We start from the raw sequence: 13,673 nt of genomic DNA on the forward strand, positions 1-13,673 counted from the left end.
GGAGAATCCAGGGCGAGGGGAGGAGCAGCAGCTTTGGGAGCCGGGCACAGACACGGGGATGGGAGCACAGCAGCAGCTGCCCGGGATATCCCGTTCCTGAGCCCTTCCCTGGCCCCCAGACCCTGCAGGACAGGTGGAGCCGCTGTCACCTGATGGCCACAAGGCACGGGCAGCACGAGGCTCCAGCTGGGGACAGCTCCGGGGACACCCCGGGACATCCAGCCAGAGCTTCACACCCGCTTTGCTGTGCTCTGAAAGCCCGGAGCCTTTCCCAGGGATTCCTGTCTCTATCACCTGAGCCTTTCCCAGGGATTCCTGTCTCCATCACCTGAACCTTTCCCAGGGATTCCTGTCTCCATCACTGGAGCCTTTCCCAGGGATTCCTGTCTCCATCACCTGAACCTTTCCCAGGGATTCCTGTCTCCATCACTGGAGCCTTTCCCAGGGATTCCTGTCTCCATCACCTGAGCCTTTCCCAGGGATTCCTGTCTCCATCACCTGAACCTTTCCCAGGGATTCCTGTCTCTATCACCGGAGCCTTTCCCAGGAATTCCTGTCTCCATCACTGGAGCCTTTCCCAGGGATTCCTGTCTCCATCACTGGAGCCTTTCCCAGGGATTCCTGTCTCCATCACTGGAGCCTTTCCCAGGGATTCCTGTCTCCATCACCTGAGCCTTTCCCAGGAATTCCTGTCTCCATCACTGGAGCCTTTCCCAGGGATTCCTGTCTCCATCACCTGAGCCTTTCCCAGGAATTCCTGTCTCCATCACCAGAGCCTTTCCCAGGAATTCCTGTCTCCATCACTGGAGCCTTTCCCAGGAATTCCTGTCTCCATCACTGGAGCCTTTCCCAGGGATTCCTGTCTCCATCACTGGAGCCTTTCCCAGGGATTCCTGTCTCCATCACCTGAACCTTTCCCAGGGATTCCTGTCTCCATCACCGGAGCCTTTCCCAGGGATTCCTGTCTCCATCATTGGAGCCTTTCCCAGGGATTCCTGTCTCCATCGCCTTCCCCTCCCACCCTGCAGGAGCAGGAACCCCTGGAGCCCCTCCTCAGCAGCAGGACCAGAGGCAGAGGGGAGGTTCCAAGGGAGGAAGCAGGGGGAGAAGCTGAGCTCCCTTCAGCTGTGTGATGCACACCCTGGAGCTGCCCTTTGGGAGCTCCTCACAGCTCTGAGGGACCCTCCTGTGGGCACAGGCAAAGCCACCAAAAGATGCTTTCACTGTCTTGGAAAATTTAAGTTTAAATTGTTTTATTTTATAGCTTTAGTCAGGTTTGTTTACCCCAGGGGAAGGGGAATTGAAATTTCTTTTCTGGGGACTGTTCCACCAGGCGAGGTCTGGTGAATTTAACAACTCAACAGATTGGGAATAGCACGGAGATACACAAAAGATAATGAATGACCATTAACGACCATCAGCTCCAAACATCACCCCTGGCATGGTCAGAGACATCTGGTCTGGGACAAGAGAGGTAAGAAAACCAAGAATGAGAACCTAATTAACATTGAAAGTGAAGAGATTTCTGCTAGGAAACCAAATACTGAGAACTGCACAACGTGGGACCAGTGAACATTGAACCATGAATTTCTGTGAGTTTTGACTGTGTAAGTATGTAAAAATTCTAGTAAAAGTAATGAGTGATGGAATTATTTTCTCTGCACACCTGGGCAATGTGTGGATGAAATTATTTGTTGCACATCGTGACCAGAATAAAATAATGCCTTTGATTCTCTAACACTAAAAATACTGTTGAAGAGTTTTTGTTTTTCCCACAGTTTCGGTGACAAGTAGGTGGTGATCATGGAAAAAAATTGGTTTACTGCTGGCACATGACAAAACCTTCCATCTCCTCACAGTCTTCAAGGGTGGGGAGACTGGTGGGTTGAGTCTCATTAGAGCTGGATAAGGACCCCTGCCACAGTCAGAGGAGCTGTCTCATCTTTTTGAAGTAGCAATAAATGTTTTGCCACTGAAGAAGGAAAAGGAGAGGAAGAAAAAAAAAGTAAATCAAAGGTAGCTTTTCCCTTGGGAGTTTAAAAGAATCTTTGCAGGGAACAGTGGATAATAAGGAAGGTGGAACATCTTTTGCTAATGCAGGAGAGCTCTTGACCTACCCAGTTCTGCTGAGGAATGAAATGAGTGAGAGCCCCAGAAGGAACTTTAGATACAGTGGTTATCGGTCTTGTTAAGGAATTCAGTCCATTAAATGAACACACTTGGGCAGAGAAGTTTCAGCAGTGCTGAACATGCAGAGCCCTCCCCAGTGAGCTGGTGCTAATGAAATAAAGCCATTAGAGGCCCCGAGTGACCAGCCAGCACAGCTGGGTGACGTGTTTAACTGCTCCCTGCTGCACTGACTGCACAGGCAAGGTCTCTCACAAGTCTGTGGAGCTCAGCAGACTCTCAAGTGATGCTTTTTAAATCCTGAAGTGGCTGTCTGAAAAACAAAACAAAAATACCCGCAGACAGGAGGCTGTGCTTCACACAAATGGAAAAATCGAGCCCAAGGGGCAGCCCAGCAATTCTGCCTGACTCCTCTCCCAAGGTTTGCCAGCTCATCCTTTCTCCATCCTGCCCAGGTGCCAGGAATTGACTCCAGGGACTCTGTGGATCTCCCAGAGGTGGTCAGGCAGTCCTGTGGCAGGAGCCTGTGTCACTGCCCTGCTCTGGAGCCACTGCCCACAGGTGGCAGAGAGGAGATCCCATCCCATGGGATGAGTGTGAGCAGCTCACATCACTCTGAAGGGCATAAGAACTTATCCAGAGAAGGATTTCAGCACTGAGTGAATACATATTAATGTGTCCTCATAAAATCCTCCATCAAACCTTATTAAAGGATAATTCAGTTTCTGTCACTGAGAGCAGTCGGACTCTGCCTGGAGGGAACACCTGACCTGAAATGCAGGTTCCTGCAGGGCTGTGTGGTGCAAAGCCTGCCCTGCTGCTCCATGGATCAGGCAATCCTGGGGGCTGGAGCAGCCAGCCCCTTCACCCCAGGAGGAACTGGGAGGAACTGGGAGGAACTGGGAGGAACTGGGGCCCATGGGAAGCACCAGCTCCCAGCTGGGATGCCCAGGAGAGCTCAGGACACGTCACAGAGTTCAGCCATGAGGCAGCACTCCCAGGATAACTCTGGGATACCAATTCCTTCAGTGACTGCAGTAGGGCTGTCTCCTGCTGGCTGTGCTAGCCAGGCACGAGCATTCCCTGCAGTGAGTGCTGAGCACACAGGGATGGACCAGGACACCGAGAGGCTCCTGCAGCACAGCTGCACAAATTCCAACATCCGCCACCAAACCTGGGAGGATGGAGCCACCCAGAGGTCCCTCCCCTGCTCTGACACCCCTGCTCTGCACAGCAGCAGATTTCTCTCTCTGCAGCGAGCCCTGGCTCCAGCCGGCCAAATCTGAACAGCAAAGTTGGATTTGAAGCCCCTGAGGATGCTGCTGATGGGAAACCTCCCCCAAAAGGCAGCACGAGCAGCCCCTCCCTCCCAGCACACAAGGAAAGGGATTTTTGGGGAAGCAATAAGAACTCCCAGCATTAACAGGACTGCTCCTGGAACATTTAACTCATGAGCTTCCAGCCAGGCCAGGGAAGGGATGAGCAAATGGCCCAGTAAGGGCAGAGTCCCACAGGGAATTCCTGTCCTGGCTGGCCTGGGGCACCCAGCACTGACTCCTGAAAACAATCACTGGGAATTCCCACTGTTTAGAATCCACAATGGTTTGGGTTGGAAGGGACCTTAAGGATCATCCCACCCCCTGCCATGACAGGAACACCTTCCACTATCCCAGGCTGCTCCAAGCCCTGTCCAACCCAGCTTTGGGCACTTCCAGGGACCCAGGGGCAGCCACAGCTCCTGTGGGCACCCTGTGCCAGGGCCTGCCCACCTTTCCTCAGAGGGAAGAATTCCTTCCCAACATCCCATTTAACTCTGCTCTCTGAAGCCATTCCCCCTTGTCCTGTCACTACATGCCTTTGTTTAAACAAAGATATTTTCATTAAAAAAAATAGAGAAAAAAAAAATCTTCACAGGATGAAACAGGTCAGATTCTCAAGGAAATTCCTGTCCCCCAGAGACCCTTTCCTTAACAGACATGGCCATCTTTTTGCTTGCTCAAGGGCAAAAAGAATCCCCAATGCTGTCCAGCCAAAAGAAACAGCTCTTGTTTTGTGAATCATCTGAAACCTCCACAAATCCATGTCTGCAGAGGAGGGATCTTTTCCAAACACAGCTTTTCAAGAATAATATCCTTGACATACCTCTTTTCCAAACCTCTTCAGCCTCCTCTGTGCCCACAGCTACGCCCAGGTTAAGCTTTCCTGGGTGCTCCAGGCTCTTCCTTGCACTTCCAGCTGCTCCTCAGCTGAGGGAGAAATCAGGGATTTTTTGAATAAAAAAACAATGACAACTTCTTTTTATTTTATTTATTTATTTAGAAGCTTGAAACTTGCTTTTATATTTACTATAATGTATAAAAATCACAGCAATTCTCTTTATGCTGCCCTGCCCCAAAGGTGTGCAGGCACAGCCATCACAGCTGGGGGGGAAAAGCAGCTTTTGCTATTAAAAATCAACAAATGTGGCTAAACCTGCCCTTGGGGGAGGAAAAAATACTAAAAATGCTGAAACCTTTAGCATAGGATAGAGCTATGTCCTGTTCTGGGGAGCCCCATACAAGCCATGGGCAATCAGTGCCCCCCAAACTCCAGCCCAGGGGGTTTGAGGGGCTCCAGGCTGCCTCCCCTCATCCTCCCTCTCTTCACTATCCCTCCTTTACAAATACCAGCTGATTTCCTGAATTATTTCATGGCTGTGGTGGGAAGAGACATCATCTTTGCAGGCAGCCACTGGAAGGGGCACTGGAGGGGCATTGCTGGCACCTTCCTCCTGCCAGGGCAGCCTTGCCTGGCCCTGGGGGAGAGCTGCAGCTCCCTCACCGAGGCCAGAAGCATTCCAGGGTTATGGCTCTGAAGGCTGGGAGATGTTTCCCAACCATTCCCAGTTTGTTCCATGCAGGACAGGGGGGGCACAGCGCTGGCACGGAGCTGAGGGAAGGGAGCCTCGTTTCCTCCCCCTCATTCCCTGCTGCCTGCCAGGGACTGTGGCTCAGGGTTTGGTTCCCAATCCGTGTTTCCCTCCAGCTGCAGTGGCCAGGGGCTGCTGGAGCTCAGCTCCATGGGAAGGTGCCAGCCCTGCAGGATGCAGGACATTGCTGGGGCAGCTCCTCCTGCAGGAACCCCCTGGGCAGGGCAGGAGCAGGGAGCAGCCACCCACAGCAGCTGCTCCCTGCATTTTGTCTCCTATTGATCAACCCATACAGAGTTTATTTGCATCGAGGCTGCCTTGAGGCTCATTAGCGCTGTGCTAATGAGCCCCTGCACAGTCGATGTCTCCCAGGCTCTCTGGAGCATCCCCCATCCCCAGCCCTGCCCGTGGGACAGCTCCAGAGCCCAGCACAGAGCAGCACACGAGGAGCAGCATCCTGGGGGAGCAGGAACGGCCAAAGACAGCTCATCCCTGTTCCAGGGCTGCCCAACATGCCACTGTGACTCTCTGGGACAATTACCAGCAGTACCAGGAGTAAATCATTTCCTTTCTCAGAGAGAGGGGTCAGGGTGCTCCAGTCCATCTTCTTCCATATTCCAGGAGCTCGGTGCCAGCCAGTCCATCTCAGCAGCTGGGGCAGGCTGTATCCAGCTGATATAAACAGTGCTCCAAACAAAGGTGGTGTGTGTCTAAGACACCCTGGAAAACCTCTCCCTCCTGGGAGTTGTTGGAGGCACAAATGGATTTCTATTGTGTTATTTCTGGAGAGAAAAATAAGGGTGCAATAATAACAGACACCAGAAAAACCTAATAAAACCAGAAAAGGTCTGGAACTGAACCACAGTGGACAGAGACAGGCAGGGTTGCCACAGCAAAACACTGAGCAAAGAACAGAAATTCAACTTGCATTAAGCAGGACAAGAGAAAGCCCCAAGGAAGAGTTGCCAGTTCAAAATCCTGAGCTGACTTCAGATTTAAAACCACAGCACTGCCAAGCTTTCTACACCTTCCCATCTGCTCCCTTTCACCTTCAGTTTGCTTTTAGAGAACAAGAACCTCCCTGGCTCCCATCTGACACCACACAAATCGGCGCTGCTGCAGGCATTGCTGCCACACAGACCCAACCTGAGCTGCAGAACCACACCATGAGTGATTCCCATGCTGGAATCATGAGCACCAATCCACCCCAAAAAACCAGAAGTGCTCTGGCTGCTGCCTTGGCAGTGGGCAGGAGGTGGTGGAAGTAACAGGGACATTCAGAGCAAATAGTATTGATTCTCCTCCCAGTAAAAAAGGGAGTTGTGCCCTGCTGTGGCAGGAGGGCAGCTCCCTGCAGCCTCAGGCAGCACAATCCTCATGTCCAGCCTGGCAGGGTGAATGAAACACCCATGGGGTGGTGCAGGACAACCCAGAGGCCCCACACCAGGACACCATCCCTGAGACTCTGGACAAAACTCGGGTTTGTCCAACATCACTGAGCCTGTGGAACAGGGGGAAGGAATGGAAGAGCAGTTTGGGGCTTGGGTACCCTCACTCTGGGCTTTGCACAGTGACTGCAGGGCCACTGCAGCCATGGGGGTACCCAGGTCCCCTGGGATCAGCCTCAGCCTGGCTGAGCAGGGCTGTGCCCCAGCCCAGCCTGCAGAGGCAGGAATGGTGCCAGCCTGGCCCCCTGGCACAGCCCTGGCAGCTGCAGCAGCAGGTGGATGGAGCTGATGCCTCAGTGCCCCTGCACAACGCTCCTGACCTCGATCCAGCACGGAACCAGAGCTGCAAACACACCCCAAACTCCACTTCATTGGCTTGCAGCAGAGTGCACTTACCAAAGTCTCTCTTTACTGTTGAATAACACTCAGCTGCAGGAAAGTGCAGTGTTACTGTCACCTAAAGCTTGGGCAGGGCAAGAAAACATTCCCCCATTCTGTGTTGCCACTGATACACACCCTCCTCCCTGCTGACTCCCACTGTCTCCCCCAAATCTACACCCCCACCTTGTAAACATCCAACAATCCTGTGTGCCCACTTCCCTTTTCCCTCAGTGTGCAGTGGGCTCATGTGAAGCAGGTGGGTTCTGAGCACCTGCCTTTAGCTGAAGCTCTGCTGCTCCCATTTCCTACCCCACAGGACAGTGCCCCATGGCCTGGCTGCTCCCCAGCTGCTCTGTGGTCTAGAGACAATAATGAGAGATAAAAGGAGATATAAGGGGGCTTATAAAAAGGGACAGGGACATTTTATAACATCAGATAGTGACAGGAACAAGGGGAATGACTTCCCACTGGCTGAGGGCAGGGTTAGATGGGATACAGGGAAGAAATTGCTGCCTGGGAGGGTGGGCAGGCCCTGGCACAGGGTGCCCAGAGCAGCTGTGGCTGCCCCTGCATCCCTGGCAGTGCCCAAGGCCAGGCTGGACAGGGCTTGGAGCAGCCTGGGATGGTGGAAGGTGTCTCTGCCCATGGCAGCAGTGACACAGGATGGATGATCTGCAGGGTCCCTTCCAGCCCAAACCATTCTGTGATTCTGTGATTAACTGTCCCTACTACAACCTTGCAGAAAGAAAAAACCCACCACAATGGAAGTACAATTATATTCTCTTTTGTCAGCTGCAAAATGTGCAGTTCATCATGGGAACCTGACCATTACAAACTGTTAATTTTCAGTCACTGTTTTTGAGCAAAAACATAGGATTTCCAATTATAACAAAACAGAGGATCCAGCTCATGTGGAAATCTGATCCTTTATCTCATGCTGGCTCTGTTCTTTAACAGCTGGGTGACCACAGTCCAGGAACTATTGCCTGTCACCAAAGTGCTCACTGTCTTTTACACCAGGCAAAACAGCATCAGCAGTAAATACAAAACCGTTCAGCAGAATGGGAGGAACAGGAATGAGGCTCTGAGGTATTGGGTGTAGGAAGTGGGAGGAATTTTGCTGTGGCTTTGAGCCACCTCCCCAGCAGGTAAATGACAGTGAGCACCATGAGCACCTGACAGCAGTGCAACACGAGCCCAGGAAGAGCTGAACTTGAGTTCACAGCCTGGGTTTGGGCTGCTAAAATCACTGTGGGATTACAGCCCTGAACCACAGGTGCTCTCCAAGGAGGGCATCAGCTCCAGGAGGAGAGGGGAGCAGGGATGCACAAGACAGCCAAGTGCAGGAGGATCGTGGCAGTGTTACATTTAGGGCTGAACTCCATGATATCAAAAGGTCTTTTGCAACTTTAATGATTCTGTGACTTTGTATGTTGTTTGTGTTCTAGGAGGAGATGCTGCAGCAGGGCTGGGAAAACCCCAGGGTGTCCAAAGCAGCCACGTGGCAGCACTCAAACTCCTGCAACACCTCTGGTCTCCTCACAAAACTCAGCATCCTCCTGGGTTCCCCACATCTGCTTCTCCAGCAGGAAGAGGATCAGCTTTAGAAACAGCCTTTAAGAAGCTGGCAGGGTTGGAAAGGAGAAGGAAAGGGTCATTTTAGAAGCTGTTTGCTCCTAAGGGGGCCTTTAGCTCAGTCCACCTGAACACCCTCAGGCAGCTCAACCACCACAGGAGCACAGTCATCAGGCTCTGCCTCAAAGTCCCACTTGAATTTCTTTGTCAGGTGAGCCTTGAACTTCTCAGCCTTTTTCCTCAGAGTCTCATCCACAGCAGAGCTGCATGTGCAGGAGAACAGCACCTGAAACAAAGAGCAGAGGTCAGGGAGAGCTCAGCCATGGCACCAGCTGGGCATCTCCTCCCTACAGAGACACCAGGGAGCACCAGGAGAGAGCCAGGTTGGGATCCACCACCCTGGGACTACTCCAGTTGTGTGGGGACCCAACCAAAGCCCACACCTCCCACCTTCCAGCCCAAGCCCATCCTGCCTTCACACCACTGAGTCAGCATCAGAAATATCTGCACTCAGGTAAGAATTCTGTCTGAAGCAGGAGTGTGTTTGTAACTGAATTTGTACTGTGGAATTCTGAAATATGCCAAAGTGTGAGCAAAGGAAAACGTCTTGACAGAAGGAATTAAAAGAAATTCAAATACTAGCAGGCAAATTTCCAGCAAGTGTCCAAAAGGTCAGTAGATAACTGCACTCCTCATTTCCATGGGTAGGGATCTCCCAAAGTACTTCTGTAATATGGTATTACCAAGACTTTATGATACAGAGGAAACTTAATGAAAATACCTTGAATGTCAGAAAGGAATGGGAGCTCTCTGGAAAAAGCCTGGTTATCCCCAGCACAGCCATTCCCTTGTGCACAGGGTGCTGAAGTCTGGAGGAACCTGTGCTTTCCACCCTCAAACACAAACCTATTAGCATGTCACAAACTCCCAGCCTCTGCTGGTACCTCAGGGGGGAAGCATCTGTGTGTGATTAACAGGGCACCAAGCCCCAGAGCCCAGCTCCTATCAGCCTGGCTCTGCTCCTCCTGAACTCGTGATCCAGAACTAATTTACATAAAAAGAAATCTCCTCTGGGGAAAACACAGCCTCTTATCTGGGGGAGACCTGCTGAAAGCTGGATAAAACACTGACAATGAGCAGCAAAGTTTGCTGCTTTGTGGATGAACATTTGCATTTTCCTTGCTCATTCTACTGGAAAACTGCCTCTTTCTAACAGAACTCTTACACAGCAATGCTGGTAGGGAAAAAAACTATTAGAAGGTTATATTTCCCACTTCTTCTCAATGAACTGCACATTAAATTAGTTATTTCACCAAGCTTTCCTTTTCTTTAAGCACTGCTAGGGCTGCACAGTCACTGGTGGCTGTGTTGTGCTCTTCTTGCTTTGGATCAGACTCCAAAAATGAAGTTGCTGCTTCCAGCAGGAGCTGCACAGACACTGCCCACGGGCAGCTGAGGCAGAGAATTGTGATGTCTGTGTGTAAAGTGAGGGGTAAGGCAAGGCCCAGAGCTCCCCTGGCACCACTCTGGGGAAATCCCAAGGGAGCAGAAATGGAGAACTCTGAGTGAGGAAGTTTGCAGGGCTCTTCTCTGTCTCTGGGAATGTGGTGACTCCTGCAAGGGCTTATGGCTGATCCTGACACCAGCTCCTGCTGAGGGACTGACACAGACAGACAGAGCCCAGGGGTGGACTCAGCCAGCCAGAAGCAGCAGCAAGGGCTGCCCAAATTCTCCAAGTCCCCTCAGGGGGAGGGAATGGCTGGCTGCCATATTCTGGGTACTCCTGTGAACTGACAGCACTGCTCTGAGCGTGCTGCAAACACAGCTGGGCTGTCCAGTCCTGCAGTGGGATGGAAAAAATCTGCCAGCAGAAATAAAATATAAATTCAAACTGCCCCCAAGACTTGTAAGAACCCCAACTGAAAAATCTCAAAGCACTCAATTAAAGCAATGCTTCCCAAAATTTTTACCCAGCAATTAAACCCAAACACCTCCACCCTCCCCAAAAGTACAGCAAGAACTTGGGGTTAACAAGGAGAGGAATGGAACTGGGAAAGGAGAGGGAGCACCTGTAGCACAACTGCCCACAGCCTCCTGCAGGGCTGGTTCCCATTGCTCAGCTTTATCAGTGTCTCTGATTTGGGCTTTTTTGGGTAAACTAAGGCAGTTTGCTGTGCTGCCAGCACAGTCACCATCAGTGGGAGTAACTGGTTTCACTGGGGCTGAGCCACAGATCTGCCCCCACCTGTCTCAGCAGCAGCATCATCTGCGTTTTGGAATAACCATAAATTCCCTCTGGATAAGAACTTGACTACAGGAAATCCTCAGCTATGCTAAGGAATGGAAAAGCTTCTTAAACACTAACACTGCCCTTAGCTCAATAAAGCTTTGCTGCAGCTTCCCTGCATGCTGAGCAAACCATTCCAAAAATCATCATCATTAGTCCTTCATGCCAAAGCTTTTTGTGTTGTTTTTTCTTTTAAAGAATGAATGGCATTTTGGAAAAAATAAACAGACATCACATTGCACTGCCCACCCTCTTTTGTAGCTGTTGGGCTGAATTTCTTCAATTTTTGCCCTCTGAGTAACAGAGGGAAAAAGTAAAAGGGAATCCCTGTGTGTTTAGACAGGCTCCCATCTCCCATATATCTTAATTCCTTTGGCAGCTTCTCCCCAAATTTGATGGATGCTCTCCCTCCCGCTCCCATTTCCCAGGGAACAGCCACAAACACACCTGTAAGGTGCTGGTTAAAAAGTTATCCTGGGAAACAATGTCCACAAAAAAATCTGCTGGGATTTCGTTGAGCTGGTGATACAGCACGGAAATGAGGTTGATGTAAAGGTCTTGGTACTTCCCTATTGCCTCCTCTGAGCGGCACAGGAGGTTCAGGAGTCTTTTCCAGTGCTCAAAGGCATCGTACACGTTCCCAATCAGGAAGCAGATGAAGGCAAACTGCAACTCAGCTGTGTGGGTTCAGAGAAGGGAAACAAAACAAAACATGTAAGACTAAACAGATATCCTGGGAATGTGTCCTCCCCAAAGCTCTGTAAATGATTTCCTGGTTTGGATTTTGCAAAGTGCATTCATACCTCAAACACTGACCCTGTGCTGCTCTTCAGATGGAGCAAAGCAGAACAGGGCAGGACACCTGGTAACTGTGATTATCAGCACTGGAGAGGGCCTTTACAGACAGCAAACAACACCAAGAAACAGACCCAAACTCAAGCCAGATCCTGCTGTTATTCTGAGAGTTCAGCCTGCCTGTGCTGAGTGTCCAGCACCACATGGGACTGCAAACACCACTGTCCTGGCATCCTGGGAGAGGTCAGCAGTGCATCAATGAGAGTGTTTGCCTTGTTGAACTACGAGCCAGGGCTTATCACGCTGGATGCTTGGCATCAACTGTTTTGCCACCATTCCCTAAGATAATTTGTTCTCTTTACATCCTAGAGTTATCTTTGATAATTTTGAAAAAGAATAAATTGTATAATGTTAACAGACAAAAAATGGATGAAGGGATAAACAAAGGCTTATTCCAAACCAGGGTTCCAGCTGGGAAGCTGGGAGGGCTTCTCCCTCCATCCTGCAACAAAACAAAACCCTGCTCCAGGACCTCCACAGACCCAGCATTTATTTGTAGCACAGGTTGCAATGTAGGCTGGGGAGAGGTTAAGCTCTGGGAGGAGCTGTGTCCCCACAGCAGGGCTGGCACAGCCTGGACACTGCCCATGGGGCACACGTGGAGCTGGGCCAGGGAGGGACCAGTCACTGCAGCAGGAACCAAAACCAAAGAGGAACACGGGGCTGGGGGTGCCCATCCCCACCTGATGCTCCCAGGACTCTGTAAGAGGTTCACCGAACAGGTAAAGTGCCAGACACCAGAGCCACCTGTGACTGCTGCTTTTGACTTCATCTGGGCTGCAGCACCATGTCCTCACAGGAGAGTCGTGGAACAGAATTACAGAATATCCTGAGTGGGGAGGGACCCACACTGTCCTGCACAGACACCCCAACAGTCCCACCCTGGGCACCCCTGAGATGGGAGCTCTGGCAGCCTCGGGGCTGTGCCCATTCCCTGGGGAGCCTGAGCAGTGCCCAGAACCCTCTGGGGAAGGACCTTTCCCTGATATCCTGATATCTAAATTTCCCCAGACAGTTCCAGCCTGGGGTGCTCTCCCTGGTCACACAGAACAGAGATCGCAGCTGCCCCTCGGGAGAAGCTCTGGCCTGTCTCCTCCAGGCTATGGGAACAGCCCCTAAGGCTGCTAAAAACTCCACAAACTTCTGTGCTGCGCTGGAGAGCCCTCGTGGGGCAGGGAACAGGCACAGGTTCCACCCTGGAGCCGAATGTTTGCCCAGCAATGGCATTTCCCCGGGCGGAGCTCACCGAGCAGGCCCAGCGGCCGGCCGGGGTAGCGCTGCTCCATCACCCGCTGCAGGGCGTAGCTCAGGTCCATGCTGTGCCGGGTGATCTCCTCGGGGGTGGCCCCGGCGGGGAAGGCCTGCCGGGGCAGCTCGGAGAAGCGGATCTGGGTGCCGGCCCGCGGCCGCATGCGGGGCAGCCGGGCCAGGCCCTCGGCGTAGCTGCGGCACTCGGAGCCCAGCGGGGGCCGGCGCTGCCCGGCTCGGTCCCGCGTGTGCCGCCCCGCCGCCTCGGGCAGCACCTCGGCGAAGGCGCAGATCTGGCCGCTCTCGGGCTGCAGCTCCTCGGCCGCCGCCTCGCTGATGAAGTTGCTCAGCGACACCCACTTCTTCAGCGTCTCGTAGGGGTAGGGCCCCAGGAAGGGGTCCAGCTCCCGCAGGCTGTCCCGCAGCGCCTCGCCCTGCTCGGGGGGCTCGGCCCGCACGGCCTCGGCCGCGGGGTCCCAGCGCAGCAGCCGCACCTCGCGGCGCCTCAGGCTGAGGAAGCGGCCGGAGCGCGGCCCCGAGTCCCGGCCGGCGCCGGCAGCGCTGCAGTGCACGAAGTGCAGCCCCGGCGGCACCATCTTCACCCCGCGGAACCGCGGCCCCACGGCCCACGCGCTGTAGTCGATGCCGAACTCGGTGCCCTCGGGCACGTCCAGCACCACCACGGCCGCTCCCTCGAAGAAAAGCTGCCGGGCCAGCTCGGGGTCGGGCCGCGGGGCCGCCATGGCCGGGCCGCTCGGAACGGGCCCGGCGGGAAGCGGCGCCAGGCGGCCCTGCCCGGATATCCGGGCCCGGCGGTTCCGGCCCGGCTGCGGGAGGAGCCTCC

At 53.0% G+C, this 13,673-nt stretch overlaps 1 protein-coding gene across 1 annotated transcript; it reads right to left on the reverse strand.

Moving 5' to 3' along the window:
• Nucleotides 1-7,632: 7,632 nt before the first annotated feature.
• Nucleotides 7,633-13,631, reverse strand: AAR2 (AAR2 splicing factor). The gene is made up of 3 exons (XM_058850634.1): nucleotides 12,828-13,631; nucleotides 11,174-11,403; nucleotides 7,633-8,725 (listed from the first exon to the last, which is right to left on the reverse strand). The coding sequence occupies exons 1-3, from the start codon at nucleotides 13,570-13,572 to the stop codon at nucleotides 8,558-8,560; spliced, it is 1,143 nt and encodes a 380-aa protein (XP_058706617.1). The 5' UTR covers nucleotides 13,573-13,631; the 3' UTR covers nucleotides 7,633-8,557.
• Between the last annotated feature and the right edge of the window lie 42 nt (nucleotides 13,632-13,673).

The sequence above is a fragment of the Poecile atricapillus genome, chromosome 15 (genome assembly GCF_030490865.1).
Source record: "Poecile atricapillus isolate bPoeAtr1 chromosome 15, bPoeAtr1.hap1, whole genome shotgun sequence".
Taxonomy (NCBI): domain Eukaryota; kingdom Metazoa; phylum Chordata; class Aves; order Passeriformes; family Paridae; genus Poecile; species Poecile atricapillus.

Bases quoted from the DNA above. Each gene is read 5' to 3' on its own strand.
- AAR2 (XM_058850634.1), bottom strand. From the start codon at position 13,572: ATGGCGGCCCCGCGGCCCGACCCCGAGCTGGCCCGGCAGCTTTTCTTC. The intron at 11,404-12,827 runs GTGAGCTCCGCC...GAACCCACACAG, and splicing joins CCGGCCGCTGGGCCTGCTCG to CTGAGTTGCAGTTTGCCTTC. The intron at 8,726-11,173 runs GTGTGTTTGTGG...TCTTTGTTTCAG, and splicing joins TTTTAACCAGCACCTTACAG to GTGCTGTTCTCCTGCACATG.